The 14,251-nt window shown below is 50.2% G+C and overlaps 8 protein-coding genes across 15 annotated transcripts; 3 read left to right on the forward strand and 5 right to left on the reverse strand.

The window, feature by feature from the left end:
- Window positions 1–526: 526 nt before the first annotated feature.
- KVP17_000015 (uncharacterized protein) lies at window positions 527–2,165 on the reverse strand (the record flags this gene model as incomplete). Of its 3 annotated transcripts, XM_068518634.1 has the most annotated exons (2): window positions 527–1,372; window positions 1,422–2,165. In XM_068518634.1, 2 exons carry the CDS (start codon window positions 2,163–2,165, stop codon window positions 527–529), a joined length of 1,590 nt encoding a protein of 529 aa, XP_068372842.1. The 3 variants fall into 3 exon arrangements, with proteins under 3 accessions (XP_068372842.1, XP_068372840.1, XP_068372841.1); XM_068518632.1 differs by lacking the exon at window positions 1,422–2,165 and having other exon boundaries at window positions 527–1,378; XM_068518633.1 differs by lacking the exon at window positions 527–1,372 and having other exon boundaries at window positions 1,401–2,165.
- Window positions 2,166–2,668: 503 nt separating this feature from the next.
- KVP17_000017 (uncharacterized protein) lies at window positions 2,669–3,327 on the reverse strand (the record flags this gene model as incomplete). Of its 2 annotated transcripts, none has more annotated exons than XM_068518822.1 (2): window positions 2,669–3,158; window positions 3,182–3,327. In XM_068518822.1, 2 exons carry the CDS (start codon window positions 3,325–3,327, stop codon window positions 2,669–2,671), a joined length of 636 nt encoding a protein of 211 aa, XP_068372845.1. The 2 variants fall into 2 exon arrangements, with proteins under 2 accessions (XP_068372845.1, XP_068372846.1); XM_068518823.1 differs by having other exon boundaries at window positions 2,669–3,143; window positions 3,182–3,273.
- A 35-nt stretch (window positions 3,328–3,362) lies between these two features.
- Window positions 3,363–4,473, forward strand: KVP17_000011 (uncharacterized protein; the record flags this gene model as incomplete). Its single annotated transcript, XM_068518272.1, has 3 exons — window positions 3,363–3,951; window positions 4,048–4,250; window positions 4,294–4,473. 3 exons carry the CDS (start codon window positions 3,363–3,365, stop codon window positions 4,471–4,473), a joined length of 972 nt encoding a protein of 323 aa, XP_068372833.1.
- Window positions 4,474–5,212: 739 nt separating this feature from the next.
- KVP17_000013 (uncharacterized protein) lies at window positions 5,213–5,476 on the reverse strand (the record flags this gene model as incomplete). The annotated part of the gene is made up of 1 exon (XM_068518474.1): window positions 5,213–5,476. One exon carries the CDS (start codon window positions 5,474–5,476, stop codon window positions 5,213–5,215), a length of 264 nt encoding a protein of 87 aa, XP_068372837.1.
- Window positions 5,477–5,726: 250 nt separating this feature from the next.
- Window positions 5,727–8,101, forward strand: KVP17_000016 (uncharacterized protein; the record flags this gene model as incomplete). 2 transcript variants are annotated; one of them, XM_068518733.1, is made up of 6 exons in its annotated part: window positions 5,727–5,806; window positions 5,835–5,910; window positions 5,949–6,121; window positions 6,150–6,562; window positions 6,604–6,992; window positions 7,031–8,101. In XM_068518733.1, the coding sequence occupies 6 exons, from the start codon at window positions 5,727–5,729 to the stop codon at window positions 8,099–8,101; spliced, it is 2,202 nt and encodes a 733-aa protein (XP_068372843.1). The 2 variants fall into 2 exon arrangements, with proteins under 2 accessions (XP_068372843.1, XP_068372844.1); XM_068518734.1 differs by lacking the exons at window positions 5,727–5,806; window positions 5,835–5,910 and having other exon boundaries at window positions 6,022–6,562; window positions 7,031–7,948; window positions 8,006–8,101.
- A 100-nt stretch (window positions 8,102–8,201) lies between these two features.
- Window positions 8,202–11,452, reverse strand: KVP17_000012 (uncharacterized protein; the record flags this gene model as incomplete). Of its 3 annotated transcripts, XM_068518393.1 has the most annotated exons (5): window positions 8,202–8,237; window positions 8,270–8,425; window positions 8,455–9,000; window positions 9,027–9,263; window positions 9,290–9,517. In XM_068518393.1, 5 exons carry the CDS (start codon window positions 9,515–9,517, stop codon window positions 8,202–8,204), a joined length of 1,203 nt encoding a protein of 400 aa, XP_068372834.1. The 3 variants fall into 3 exon arrangements, with proteins under 3 accessions (XP_068372834.1, XP_068372836.1, XP_068372835.1); XM_068518395.1 differs by lacking the exons at window positions 8,202–8,237; window positions 8,270–8,425; window positions 8,455–9,000 and adding an exon at window positions 9,576–11,452 and having other exon boundaries at window positions 9,018–9,263; window positions 9,290–9,506; XM_068518394.1 differs by lacking the exons at window positions 8,202–8,237; window positions 8,270–8,425; window positions 8,455–9,000; window positions 9,027–9,263; window positions 9,290–9,517 and adding an exon at window positions 9,572–11,452.
- A 140-nt stretch (window positions 11,453–11,592) lies between these two features.
- KVP17_000018 (uncharacterized protein) lies at window positions 11,593–12,804 on the forward strand (the record flags this gene model as incomplete). Its single annotated transcript, XM_068518973.1, has 1 exon — window positions 11,593–12,804. One exon carries the CDS (start codon window positions 11,593–11,595, stop codon window positions 12,802–12,804), a length of 1,212 nt encoding a protein of 403 aa, XP_068372847.1.
- A 46-nt stretch (window positions 12,805–12,850) lies between these two features.
- On the reverse strand, window positions 12,851–13,468 carry KVP17_000014 (uncharacterized protein; the record flags this gene model as incomplete). Of its 2 annotated transcripts, none has more annotated exons than XM_068518508.1 (1): window positions 12,851–13,468. In XM_068518508.1, one exon carries the CDS (start codon window positions 13,466–13,468, stop codon window positions 12,851–12,853), a length of 618 nt encoding a protein of 205 aa, XP_068372838.1. The 2 variants fall into 2 exon arrangements, with proteins under 2 accessions (XP_068372838.1, XP_068372839.1); XM_068518509.1 differs by having other exon boundaries at window positions 12,851–13,408.
- Between the last annotated feature and the right edge of the window lie 783 nt (window positions 13,469–14,251).

Below are 14,251 nucleotides of genomic sequence, written 5' to 3' on the forward strand. Positions count from 1 at the left end.
ACCCTGTAAAGGGTTTCTGGTCCACTTGTGGACTTCTACTCTCGATTTGAAAGAAGTTTGTACTACTGTCAAATCTATGGTAATTAAAGTATCGATGAAAGTGTTGGATAGCCTTCTTTGGGTAGTGTAAATGCCTTGGGTGCACATGAAACTGCGATCGCTCGCAGTTGGAGATGATCTGAATATAATCCTATACCGATAGCAAACAAAAGAAAAAGTTGAGATGATTGGATAATATAATACCGATAGCAAACAAAAGAAAAAGTTGAGATGATAGATTGGATATCCATTCCCCTTTATTCACGGTAATATGAAACGTACGGGATATCCTGCCGATTTATGTGAACGTGCTTCCCGATTTTACCACTCGGTCTTGTAATACGGACCAAGGAGTGTTAGAGTAGCACTTTTTTTTAAGATCATTAGCAATATTCTAACGACCCGAAAATCGGTGAACTTTTCCTGTGAAGAGTGAAGTGAGAAGAAATTTAGGTGGAAGTCCGGACTGTCCTAGGAACACTGACACTCAGCTACCATGAGCCTCTTCTAGATCTTTATCGGACTGCTTGAATATGGCGCTGCTGGACTTCGAAGGTTGGCGATCCGAGGTGGCACCCACAGACTCCATCACTACCATGGTAGGCTGGGTAGGGGGTGCTGCAGCTTCCTGTTGACGTGCCGTCTCATCCTTGACCGACTTCTTACAGCAGCAACCATAGAAGTGGCAACACTGACATGCCCATGCGAGGAGGAGTATTACCGCCAAAGATGTGAGGATGATGGTGATGATAGGCCAAATGCGAGCCCAGCCTCGAGTCTTGTAGTGGCCTAGGGTAGTCGTCACGGCTGGAGTAGTTGTGGTCGGGGGGTTGCTACAGGCATTGCCCTTCATCGCTAAGACAAGACCTTTCAGCTGTTTCGCGAGGACACCAGTGTCTATAGCCTGAACAACGACACCCTCCATTTCGACGAACTTATCCAGCTTTCCCAGTCGTGTGTTGTAATGTTCCAACATGCACTGGCCTACTGCTGCTTGTTTATCGGCATCGCCACCAGCGGCCGAATACTTCTTGTGACAGTGCACGTGACCGTTGTACGTGTGGAGTAAATCTTTCACATGCTCCCCTGTTGGCATGGGCATTACCGCAGCGTAGAACTCGCTGAGTCCTTCTTTGAACTCAGCGCTCGAAGGGTCGGGGTACTCATGCAAAGTACAGTCATCAATTGGCTTGTCGTACTCGTAATCTGCGATAGAGGAGGTTTCGTGCAGCTTGTAGTCCGAAGCCCATGGCATAACATCATCCTTCTCAAGACAAAAGGCATCCCACTTCGACTCGTTGTAGGTCGTGTCAAACTCGGTTTCAAAAAGCTTCTGCATAGATTTGGATATCCTGTCCTTATCATCGTCGCCATTGGATTACTGAAGCGCGGTCGGTGCACATTAGGAGGGCTTCGTACTGCGTTGTTCCACCGACATCTTTATGGTTATAGGCATCACCCGTCGTCCCTGACCAATCGCTCTTAGAATTGGCAAAATCGCCCCAAATAAATTGATTGTACTTAAAGTAGTCGTCATAGTATTTACCGAAATTGCTGATGTAGTAGTCGTTCAGCGTCCTGTATGAGCTGTTTAAGGCATAACCAGGGTCGTGGTCGACGTCGTTGTCCGGAAGATGGGAGAAATCGCTGGTAACGACAACGATAGCGCGGATGACAGGCTTATCAGGAGTTCCGGCATCCATGTTCCATCCTAAGGTAGTGTCCTTCGCACCCCTGTACATGGCGTCCCATTGATTCTGATCAGAGTCATTCCCAGTGACGACGTTGTCAACCCTAGGCACTTTCTCCGAGAAACCAGAACTATGCAATTCGTAGCAACTAGAATCAGTCAACGGAGGGTTATCCTTCCAGATACTCCACTGACTGCCGTTGCCCACGAGTGGCGCCGGCTTATCCGAGTATGTAGCCAGGGCGTAATCAAACTTAAAAAAGTCGCTCTTCACATCCCGAATCATCTCGTCAATTGAGTCCTTCATGTCAGTGCTACTAACCATAGCAGGTTCCCATGCAGAAGTCGCCTGCTGCACATGCAACAATTGAATATGTGGGAGGCAGTCTTGAGCCACAACTAGAGAAGCTAAAATGGGTAACCTCCACACCATCATTTAATGGATTTTCCCAATAATGACTCATATGTACATGTGTGCTGTTTTCAGACAGAAACGCGTAGGCTTCTTCCAGTTCACAAGATGCCATCACTCTTGGTCCTTCTTTTTAGCAAGACGTCAGCACTTGCCGAAGTTATTGACGCGGTCGTTCAGACCAAAAATGCCTCCGATGAGAACAATACTAGATACTGTGTTGACGTGTGGTATACACCGGATCTAGGAGTAAGGCCTGTGAGCCGAACTGGTGGTGCAACTGTTGGTCAGCCAGAGCATACACGGTGTGATGAGTGTCTCATGAGCGACACCGCTGGAATGTTCCGGTAGTTGGAAAGGTTCTGCGTTCTCGGAGTAAGTATATTGTTCTATCATCGGAGTATTTTCCGAGAATGTGGCCAGTGGGTAGTCAAACTTAAGTCAGGTTGGAATCTTCGTTAGCACCCTCCACACCATCAATTGAAGGATTTGACGAATTGTAAATCATATTTAAAGAGAATCACAGTTCATACGACAAATCTGTAGGTAACATACCTTCCAGCAGTCTCAGACGGCCTGACGATTTTCACCACCTGACCCCGGCTAAGTCCTAGGTATCTGGCTACGGGGTCCGACGCCTGGATTCGGGGAAGGTTGACTTCTGCAACCTTGTACCTCTGGAGCAGGTTCTGCTTCTCTTCGTCAGAGAGGGGGATATGCTTGGGAACCAGCTCGTGCTTCGTGATATTCACAAGAAGCTCTTGCTCCAAAAAGCACTCAATGATGTGTCGAGGCGCAGCGGTGGATACTGCATCCCTGGCGAACGCGGTCAATGGCATATGTGTGACCAGTACCGCCCGTCTGATGGAGCGCTCTTCCATCATCTCACTCAGGTCTCTGATGGGTTTCACGCCAGTTTTCTTCGTTTCGTCAGAGAAGTAACAAATCATCTTGTCTTCGGCATCCCGGCAATGGCTGCCGATCAGAATCATTCTAGATCGTCTGAAAATCGATAAGCTGAATAGGAATACACAGCTTACTGCTTGTCGTTCTGGATCAGACGGGCCTCGAAGTCAGGGAACGTCTCCACCTTTTCATTGCCAGCGACAACGTAGCCTCTATCTTCCATCATCTGACAGCAGGTCTTCCGACATCGCCAGAAACGGCGAGCACTATCGTCTGCCATAGGAAATCGAGAATTTCCGGATCGAATTTCTGTTGATGCCCGAAGTAAAGGCTCTCGATCTTCTCCGTGATTGTTATCAGCGGCAGAATCTGTCACGGGTGGTGGAGACAGGCACTCACCTGGAGTTTCCGATGCATAACGTTCGAGTGGGACTCCTGTGTGAAACGGGTATAGGGCTGTACCCTACGGTCCAGGATCTATGGAGACAAGTCCAAAGTCTGTGTGAAGACTCCGCCACAGATTTCCCGGCCATCAGCAGCGCTTGCTGCACTAACACTCCTCTACCCACGTGTCACGCGGAACTTTTGGATGAAACGAAATCCGTGGGTGACATCTGGTTTCCCCTGGATAAGGCGTCATTCGCTGCCAGGCTGAGGTCCAGACGAGGCTGCACAACCTATGTCGGTCCCAACACAGTGATTGGCCGTACAAAACGCCCTCGGCTTACCCTTCCAGAGAGTACACCGAGTCTCCCACTGCCAGTTCTAGGCGATGAATCTTTCGTAAATCATCTCGGCCAGGTCTCCACTATTTTGGAGGGGTTTTTCCAATCGCTGGAAGACCAAAAAAAGAAACGAATCATGGAATCTAAAGACAAAAGAAGCCGGAAGAAGAATCAGGATTGTAGGGGTCTTTTATTGTATTATTTTTTAATCATAATATGTAATATTCTTTATCACAATGACTTTTGATGCTTTGGTTGTGTCAATTATGCCGCAGCATTGTACACGTTTCTCACGAAAAGTCGACGAGTCCCCATCCTTGTTGTACCGGCAGCCCAGTCACAGTGCCTCATCAATCAGTCCAATATTCGGCAGTTCCTCTTTGACCGCAAGTACACTCCGACCTCTTCAGCAGCCGTGGACCACTCATTTACATGGACTCTTGATCTGCGCGGGTGTGGGATGGGAGAAATGTTGCAGGTAATTAATAAGTTAGTTCCATTTAATACCAATAATCTCCCAGGACGCGAATGGCGCACCAGTGGATTTCTTGGACCTTAAGGTCTACGACATGACGATGACACCAAAATTCACTCGATGGGAGTGGTACTCTGTGGTGGGAGTTGTCTTTTCAGAGAACTCCTCCAATTTTCGACGGTGGCCTTTCCGGGTGAAGGACGACATTTTCTCTTTTTTGAAGTAATTTTAATACTTTCTTTCCCATTAATTTAATACCTTCTTTCACATTTATTGCAGAGGATTTGTGTGCAACTACGCGACCGACGACATCCCGTCCATGTCACGAACAGTGGAGACCCTTACTTTCGACAAGACAGGCCGCCACTTGGACGGAGCTGTATGGTCAGATTTCGTACGGAGTCTCATGCTTCATCTGAATGCGTCGCGAGACATCGTCGAGCACTACTCTCTCATGGCCAAGGATCAGCTGCCCGAGAAGAAGTCGAAGTAGCAAGAGCCGCAGTGGACAACGCCAAGAGGTCGCGTTTTGTCTCTGTATGTAACTATTCATCTGATAACGCGCAAGGAGTGTTCCCCCTGTCCAAAGTCTTTATTCCAATACAAGGTCTGATTGTGTACGATATTATTTGAGCACGAGCTAGCTAGGTGTCTTAGTGAGGTCGTCTCGTTTTAGGAGGTCGTCTCGTTTTAGGAGGTCGTCTCGTTTTAGGAGGTCATCTCGTTTTTCGAGGCAGCTGCTCTAGCTGGCTTCTCTCTCAGAGCGAGTCAAATCAAATCCGCACAGCTGCATTTGGGAGGTGACGGGATTACGCAAGCAAGTCTTAAAAATAGGTCTGACTCATCTCATCTGTGAGGTTGTAAGTCACAATGATGATGTTTCCATTTGCTATTCGAGGTATCATTAGAATGATTTTTTGAATAACGTCCACTACTTTCCTATTGAAAGTCACAAAAGATAATGCTCAGCGAGCGTGAGAAAGACGGAAGGCTTGTGACTTGCAGTGCTTCCCCACGAGCCATACAAGTGACTCGTCATCTTCGCACTCCTCCCACATAAATCGCATACGGTTGAGCAGCTTGACGACTTTCACTTGAGTCGCACTAGGGGCCTTTAGCGACTTCATCCAGCGCCGGTACTGCTGCACGTAAGCGCAGAACGCGAAGAAGTCAGGTACGCGTTTGCATATGGAGGGTCGGAGTGAATTGCATCGGCGGATGTCTGACATTTGACGGGCATTACATTTTGTCACAGGCTAGGGCATGAGTGTGGGGACACAGGCGTTCCTACAAGCAAACGAATCATTTTTGATCAGTTATTTCTCTTGTCTACGTGGAATCGGGTGATTGTTGAGTGTTTTCCCTTCGTAAAGAACCCCGCTCACTAGAGAGCGCGTCGCGTACACGTCACTGCACTTCAATTGTGGAAATTCAATCGAAAAGCTCATAATGTCTGAACCGAATGAGGATTCTTCTACAATGTCGGTGTCATCTACTGACGAATCTGTTGACGACACCTTCGGCAATCGTCAGATACAGCTTAAGTTCGTGAACATTAGGTAGGTTTTGAAGGCAATGATCACACAGGAAAACCGTCAACGCACCGAAGACGAGGTGCCAGTTCCTGCAGAAGAAGTGCAAGATATGCATGAAGGGTTTGGAGGTAGGGACAATACACGGTGTTAGGCTAACGCCTTCCAGTTGATCAAGGAGCGCCGCGCTGTCCACCGCGGCGACTATGAACCGAACATCGATGACGCGCCAACAGACTATGATGAACCGGGCCAATGCTGTGGCTACACCAATCAGTATGATGTGTGCTGCAATAAGTGTGACACGTGCTGTGAGTCGAGGTGCCGTCGGTGCCATGATAAGTGAGTTGTCACTAGGCGACATATGCAGAGTTGGATTCTGCTGCCAGAAGGATGTGAGTCGCCTCAAGGTCATCCTCAACTTCGTCAATGGCCAAGTCGAACCTGGCGACTGCGTGGCTATCATTGGTGCCTCTGGCGCAGGCAAGTCGTCGCTGCTCAAAATCCTTGGTGGCCGGGACTCTGACTTCAGAGGTGGGGTGTACCTGAATGGCACCGTGTCTCAGTGCTCTAAGTTAGAGCGTGAGATGGTTTTTATCACTCAAGAGGAGGATTTCTTCGGCGAGCTCACTGTCCGGGAGCACTTGAACTACCAAGCAGCGCTACGCCTCCCCATGGATAAGGAGGCTCGTGACTCTAGAGTGAAGGACGTCGTAGAAACCTTCCAACTTGTGAAGTGCTTGGACTCCCGCATCGGGAACCCCGCCCGTGGCAAGGGACGAGGTGAATGGCCGCTGAAAACTTCTCCTCCTAACTTCTTCCAGGCATCAGCGGTGGCGAGCGAAAACGGCTGAACGTCGCTACGGAGCTCCTCACCAACCCAGGCCTCATTCTCGCGGACGAGCCGACGTCCGGATTAGATGCCTATATGGCTTACGTCGTGGTTCGGAAGCTTAGACAGCTTGCAGACAAGGGCGCTACAGTTATCTCGACAATACACCAGCCATCGGTTGACGTGTTTAACCAGTTCACCAAGGTGATGGTGCTCGCCGAAGGAAACATAACATACTTCGGTCCCCGTGAAGCTCTCGTGTCCTATTTCGCAAGCCTGGGACTCGTTTGTCCACCATATACCAACACGGCGGACTTCGTACTGGAGCGTTTCACCGTCAACTGGTCTGAAAGGGAGGCCGGGCTAGCTGTCATCGAGAACGTAAGTGATACGCCACAATTATCTCTCACCAACTACAGTATGCCCGATTCTGGAAACTGTGTGCAGGGCGCTTTCTTGAAGCCTGGTCTGATGGCGATATGTCCAGCAATCAGATTCACGAGGAAGCTGTAGATTTTGACGAGGGCGGTGACGTCGGCAAACTTGTTGCGTTCGACATTCCCGTCAATGAGGACGGCGCTAGACTCAATGTTGGCTCTGGCAGCAAGGCTTCCACACTGTTACGGCGCCTAGTGAAGGTGAGCTCGCGTAACCCAGCCCAGACGTTTGGACGAACCACCCAGTTCGTCACTCTGAGTGTCATCATCGGGATTGTCTTCTTTCAGCTTGACGCTGAAGACTGGCGGAGTCGCGCTGGAGCTTGCTTCGCCCTCCTTATGAACTGTGGCATGCAGTCTTTGTTCATGCCAGTCTTTAGCATTGAAGAGGATCGCGCTCTTATCACAAAGGAGAAACAAGCGGGAGTCATCCACGCCTGGGTGTACTTACTGGCTAAAATGGGCGCTGGGATCGCCTTTCACTGGTATAATCCGCTGATCTACACTACCATAGCCTTCTGGATGATGGGCCTCGCTCCGGATGCAGTGTCCTGGCTCATTGTTTCGTTTTCGGTCCTTCTGTTCGTCTTCGTCGTTGAGGGGTTGGGCTATGTCATAGGTACCCTGTTCAAGGATATCAACGTGTCAGCAATGGTCGCTCCTCTCTTTGTACTGCCCCTGACCTTGACATCTGGTTTCATTTTCAATCTGAGCTCCCTGAGCGACCAGTGGCTTTTCCTCGCCAACATCTCTCCATTCCGACTCTGCTTTAGTGTGCTTCTGCACACAATCTTCACTGGTGCCGGTGACTTTACGATCCCTCCTGCTGAATGCGATCTAACGATACCCATTTGTGACGGTCAGAGCGTGTTGGAGTTTTACGAGGTCGACGGCGATAAAGTAAGTTCCCATTTATTTATTCTATTCTTTTGCTTAGAATATTCCATTCGTTTTCAGCCGTGGTTATTCACCATCTACTTGCTCATTGAGTTTTTCGTGTTGCGCATAATCAGCGCGTTGATTTTTGCGTACCGCCAGCGAAACAAGCATTGATCAAGGGTTGTTCCGTCGATACTTTGACTTCATTCTATTGACGAACAACTCCAGCTCCTCATCACTCTCAGTTGTGTAGTACTGAGTCTGCGATCGGGCACTAGAGAGACGGTGTAACGCAGGCCCCATTGAGCGGCTGAGAGAAGGAGGACGCCGTTCGCGGCTTACAGATCGGGATCTCTTTCGTACTGGTTCATCTGTCAGAAAGTCGTTGCTGTCTGAGTCAGCCTCAGCCAGACACAAAGGTGGGAGGTTTTCCTTCGACAAGAAACGTGTGAGTGGTGGGAAAACGACGTTGGCCCCTCGTTCCGTAGAGAGGCGGATCTGTATGTGCTTCACCGCTTGCTACTCACCTTTGCAGTTGACACTGATGTTTGGCATTCTCGGTGAATCTTCAGTGTACAGTCCTCCGCCATCTGACTCCTGGTAATGTCCAGTTCCTGAGCCAGATTTTCGCATCTCTCCAACGCCGTCTGCAAGGTTTCCTCCAGTCGCCTATTTTCTTGAGCGGCGACAGCCGCTGCGGCCTCAGCTTGCCCACCGCTATCGATATACGCTTGCGCCTGTTGCTGGCTGGACTCCAACTCATACCGCACACTTGCCAAGGCCTCCTCTAATACCGATACCTGGGTGCTTGACTGCAGACGAACCTGATCGGTGACCCTCTTGGTCACCTTCTCGTCCACCGAAGCCATCACCGCCTCTACTTTGTCCTGAACGGCCAAATCAGACAACTCTGTCATGCCCTTCAGCTTCATCATCAGCAGATTGTTCTCTGTTGTTGCACTTTCGAGTTCGGCTTCCACCTTAGTAGTTTCCTTGCGCATCTCCGTTAAGTCCGCTCTCAAAGAGGATATCTGTTCCAAAAGTTGACCGTTTCGCTCAGTAAGTAGGTTGATCTGTCGTGCTTCAGGCATCACCTCACCTTTAACACTGCCTTTTGATCAAGACTGTCTGTGTCATGACCAGCCATCGTCGCGCTCAACTCCACCTGCGTCTGCTCCAACCTCTGCTGTATATTGGCGGTTCGCTGCTTCTCATCCATAAGCTCATCAGCCAGATGTTCGTACTTGGTCATCTCATTTGTCATTACCTCCAACTGGTGAGTCAGCTCCATTTCGCACTGCTGACTGGCTGCCAACTCGCGGTGAAGCTGACGAGTCTGTGAAAGTTGATAGGTCGCCTCACCGCTTGGGTCTTCACTACGAGTTCCTCCTTGACCAAGTGGAACTGGGCGAACACGCTGCTTAGTTGTCGTTTCAATTGGAAGCTCTCCCTTTGCAGCTCGTGAATCAAGTCATCATGTCTGTGGCTCTGACCAAGTTGACTGCCGCTGGTGAAGACAGAGTCGAGGTCTTCATGGGGTTCGATGCGTTGGGCTCCGCGGAAAACTCGTTTTAGAGTACTGAACTCCATCAGAGAAATAAAAGTTAATAAATGGCCACAAAATGCGGATGAATAGATCTACTATTACGCATCACGTAGTTGTGCTGCTTTGAGCAGGGAGTACAGCACCAACACGTCAATGTCTCCCAATACACCAGCAAGTCGTCTTCTGAATGCCCTCTTTTCGGAAGCGAAGACTGTTCGCTGATGCACTGCTGGTAGTTCACGAGTCCGGCGAAGCGATTCGGTTTCCAGCTGCGCCGCTGCCTCCGTTAGAAGGTCTACAGCCGCCTGCCGTAGGAGGTCAACGCCCCCCAACAGCTCGGCGGCATGTTGAGTGGAGTCTGCCAGCAGCTCTTGCGAGAGAAACTCGACGAAAACCTCAGCGAGACGGCGAGCGTTAGCTGCAAGCCGAGCCCCACCAGGACACCTATCTGTTATCCACTTGTTGGCCACTTCCTCCGGGTGCTGTAGTCCATGGTTCTCCATGTAGGCAACCCTTCGCGCACAAGTCCGAGACATCAGCGGAATCTTCGACAGCCATGCCGAAAATTCCTGTGCGCGGGTCAACAATGGGCAGCACGAAACTCCCAAAGGATCTACGAAGCCTTCAACGTTTGAGGTGAGGGAGAGACTGGGAAGGATGAAAACGGGATAACGGAGCTGGATGTTCTGTCGGAAGCAGGCTTCTCGACTCCACTTCGGAGACTCCCAGCCCAGGTACCCAGGCCAGGGAATGTACCGAATGTCTGGTCGTATGGTCAGTGTGAGGCCAGAAACGAACTTAAAGTCCACAGGGAGCTTAAACAGATGGAACTGACTCTCCCTCCCAGACATGATGGGTTTTGCTGGGAGTAAAGTTTCCTCCGTTTCTGAGAGGACATGCTCTGAGGGCAGAATATCCCACATCTGGGACATTTCCACAGCTTTGCCATGATGCGTTCGCTGAAACCAGAGGGCCAACTGGTCAGCAGGGGTTAAGGTGCACGGTCCGCTGGTGTCCTTACATTCATCTTCCTCGCTGTCATTTATCACGTACTCTCTGGGTCGCTTTGCCGGTCGGATCACGCGGGTGGTAGTAATAGGGCGGTGCCGTTTCACCTCCTGATCGAGAAGCCTGTGTCTCTCAGCCAGCTTGTTGTGGAAAGGATTCCGAATTTCTGCTCGAGTGGTTATGACCCTCACCAGTTCCACTTCTTTCAGTTCATGAGGAACAGGGCTGGTATCCAGCAACTCCTCCTGTTTGACTTCTATGACGCAGACCTTCGTTACTTTTTCTTGGCGTTTTCGGTTGCCTTTGAGCTGATTAATTAGATGGACCTTCTCAACAAGCCTCTGAGCAGTGAAGGACTCCAACATTCCTTCCTCTTGCAAGCGTCTGATACGGTCGATGTCGAAGTGGTCTCGTACCGAATCCCAAATTACGTTGCTGTCGAAAGGCAGAACCCCGGACCACTTCAACTCAGGAAAGAGCAACCAGAACACCACTGAGTCCAACTCCTCCCAAGGTTTCTTTCGACGCCGGTGCTTCAACGATTCGAGATACTCAAACTGTAGAGGCCTCATGTCCTTCGGCACCCTCCACATTGGCCATTTAGACGGCCTGTAGACGATGCCTAAACATTGAATCTGTTCTGTGTCCACCGTAAAATCCGCAGTGCTCTCCTCCTCTTTTACATAAACAATCGCTGCCAACTTGGCGGGATCCGTCGACCAGCTGGGTATATCTGGGCGGTTGAACGCGTTCCTCATTTGAGCCAAGACTTCCGCATGCTGAAAAATTTTAGTGGGGTTAATGACCGTTGTCTTGACCTCCTTTGCCGCCAAAGACCTCAGCTGGTTTCGACTGGCAAAACCCAACTTCTCAAAAAGCCTCCGTAGCGGTTCCTTTGCGATTTTCTCCCCTATCAGAATCCGAAGCAGCGCTCTCTGCGACTTGGATAAGTCAATCTGGGCCTTAGCCATTGGGATAAATTACACAATTTTCACAGCCACCCGCAAGACACAGCATTCTGCCCACTGTAGCTGAGTGTTTGCCTCGAATCCGTTGCATTTCCCTTTTCCCCCCAACTCCGAAAGCAGCCATATTAAAATTTCCAATTATCATGACCCGAACGCACTCTCCAGCCGCTTCCGTACAGGCGTTGCCTCGCCAGTACTGTTCCCTCAGTCGGTTCTCCGAAAGCCCAGTCTCCACGTTCAGCGGGATGGCGTCCAGTTATGGCTGTAACTACCGTAAGTCTGCCGTAATGCTGACTCATTCAGAGCAAAGGGCACGAACGGTTGACAGGTTCCTAACTGAGGCGGCACTCAAGGACCGCCAAGGGTCCTACGAGGTGCTTGATGATCTTTACGGCTACTCTGAGAGCCTAGAGAACCCGACCCACATTTTGAACCAGCCGCTCGAGGAGCCCTACGACGATGACTCCAACCAGTCAGGCCGTATAGGCCTCCATGCAGACACCAAAGTCTCCCTGAAGTTCCTGGTGTCGCACGTAACAGCTGGAGGAATTATTGGTAAGAAGGGTCTCCAGATCGACGGACTACAGAACAAGTTTGGTGTCCGCGTCAAGATCACACCCCAACACCACACCTTTCCCTCAACCGAATGCCGTATCTGCACAGTGTCCGGTCGATTCGCGGATGTTATCGCTGCCTTGACGCAGATCATCGTCAAGGACAAGGCTGGCTTCAGCCAGTCAAATCCCGCAGAGATCTCCAGATTCCCCACAGAAATAATGCTGGTGCTGCCAAATACCTGCGCCGGATCAGTTATCGGCAAGAGAGGCGGCACCATCTCCAAAATAAGAGATGACTCGTTGGCCCGCGTGATTCTGATGGATCCATTGGATTCCGATGAGCGTCTCTGTCCCATATCTGGTACTGTCGAGAGCGTAGTGAACGCGGTCCAGATGATTCTTCTGCACATGCTCCAGGACCCGCGGTACGACCTCAGCGTTAGCAAAGGCTTCCGCAAGCCTCCCTCCAGAAAAAGGGCGGTTTCCCCGCTTTTATTTGAGGACAAGGAGTCTACGGCGCGCGACGTGGCATACATGGTGCTGTCCAATGGCTCCTTCACCGATGACCGCATCACGGTGGCGCTGAGCGTACCTCCATCGAAATGCGGCTTGGTTCTTGGCCGCAACGGCGCCCGAATGGACTTCCTCCGCAGCCGCACAAAGCACACTGACCTTCGACTCACTCGTGGGGCGCCCCGATGCGATGGCAAGCTCTCTATAACAGGCCCCTTCACAGACGTGTTGTACGTGCTGGCTGCCGTCACAGAACTCATGTCGAGTGATGTGGATGGCGACTGATATTATTTTTATGTACACTGAAACACGTAACACACGCAAGTGTGGGTCAAAGGTGCATCGCGTCCTCGAACGTAGGCTCGCGCACTGGTCGTGCCGGATTCTTCTGGTTGAAGATCTCGCACTCATTGATCATAGCGTCGCACGCCTCACGCAAAGCCTCCTCGAACGTAGGCTCGCGCGCTGGTCGTGCCGGGTTCTTCTGGTTGAAGACCTCGCACTCATTGATCATAGCGTCGCACGCCTCACGCAAAGCCTCCTCGTTACCTTCGCACTCCTCACCCAAAACCTCTAAAGCCTCCGTGTTGCATTGGTCTGCAAAGTGAACACGACGAGTATGTTTAAAAGAAGGGGCAGACTTCCGTAGGATGGACGGCCGAGTTGGTAGGTGCGAAATGCTTGGCTCTTCTCGAATGCACAGCGGCGGCGGCGGTTTCATAGTTGTCCTCAGCGGGATGAGCCGCAGGCTGTAGGAGAAATCATCTGAAAAGCGGAGGGGCTGAGGCAAGACCTTCATGTCAACAGGAACCTGTTCAGCAGATGGTCCTTCATGAAACGAAAATGTGTCTTGCTGGCTCGTTACAGCTGTGGCATCTCCGTAACCCATTGCAGTAATCGGTAACAATTTCCCAAGGTTGGCTGGTCGATATGCAGCTACTCGCATCATTTTTTTATGAAAGTAAATTCATGCCAGTCTTATATCTTATCTCATAAATAACTTCAAATTTCCGCTGTGAACGATGAAGATAGCTCCTTGTCTCCCAAAGGATCACTTGTGCTTCACCGAGGTCATTGTCATGTCATTCGGACCACACCTCACGGAATCGCAGACCGCTCTTTCTGCTCGGGATCGCAATATTCAGCCGCATTCTGAACCTTCTGTCGTCGAAACATGGAATAGACCTTTGGAAAATGCACAAACATTCCGACTTCTGGCCGATACACCATCAGAGTGGGACGATGCCACAGAGTACAAAAATGCTGTATCTCGTGCAGTAGGTCCTAGCCGAGTCCCATCTGATCTCTCGTTATTGAGCGAGTCCCGTCTCACTCAGGAAGAGCTGAATAAAGTCTGGATCGAATTCTACTCCAAAAAAAACGCTACACTTATGAAAGAGCCCTCCCCAGGCGTCCGCGAGGCACGACCATTCCGCAGTGCTGAGTCAAGGACGCCAAAAAGGGGTTTCCTCAACTTCTTCAGGGCGCTGTGGCAGTGACAAGCGTAATATGTGCATACCTGCGTTGATGTAAACCCAATTTTTTGTTGTACAAGTTGGGTGTAATTTACCCCACCAACATTCAGATGCTGGCATGAATTGGTGGGGAAATTGACGCTAATTATGAGAAACCAAAGCATTTTCAATCAAATTAGAGATTAATCAATTTTAAGTAGAATTTAAAGTTTATTTACTCGACAACGAATTAATTCTCGTGAGAGTTGAGGAGGTCG

This window comes from the organism of the source record quoted next, assembly GCF_019968985.1.
Source record: "MAG: Porospora cf. gigantea B chromosome Unknown PgB_NODE_599_length_14251_cov_212.419, whole genome shotgun sequence".
NCBI lineage: Eukaryota > Apicomplexa > Conoidasida > Eugregarinorida > Porosporidae > Porospora > Porospora cf. gigantea B.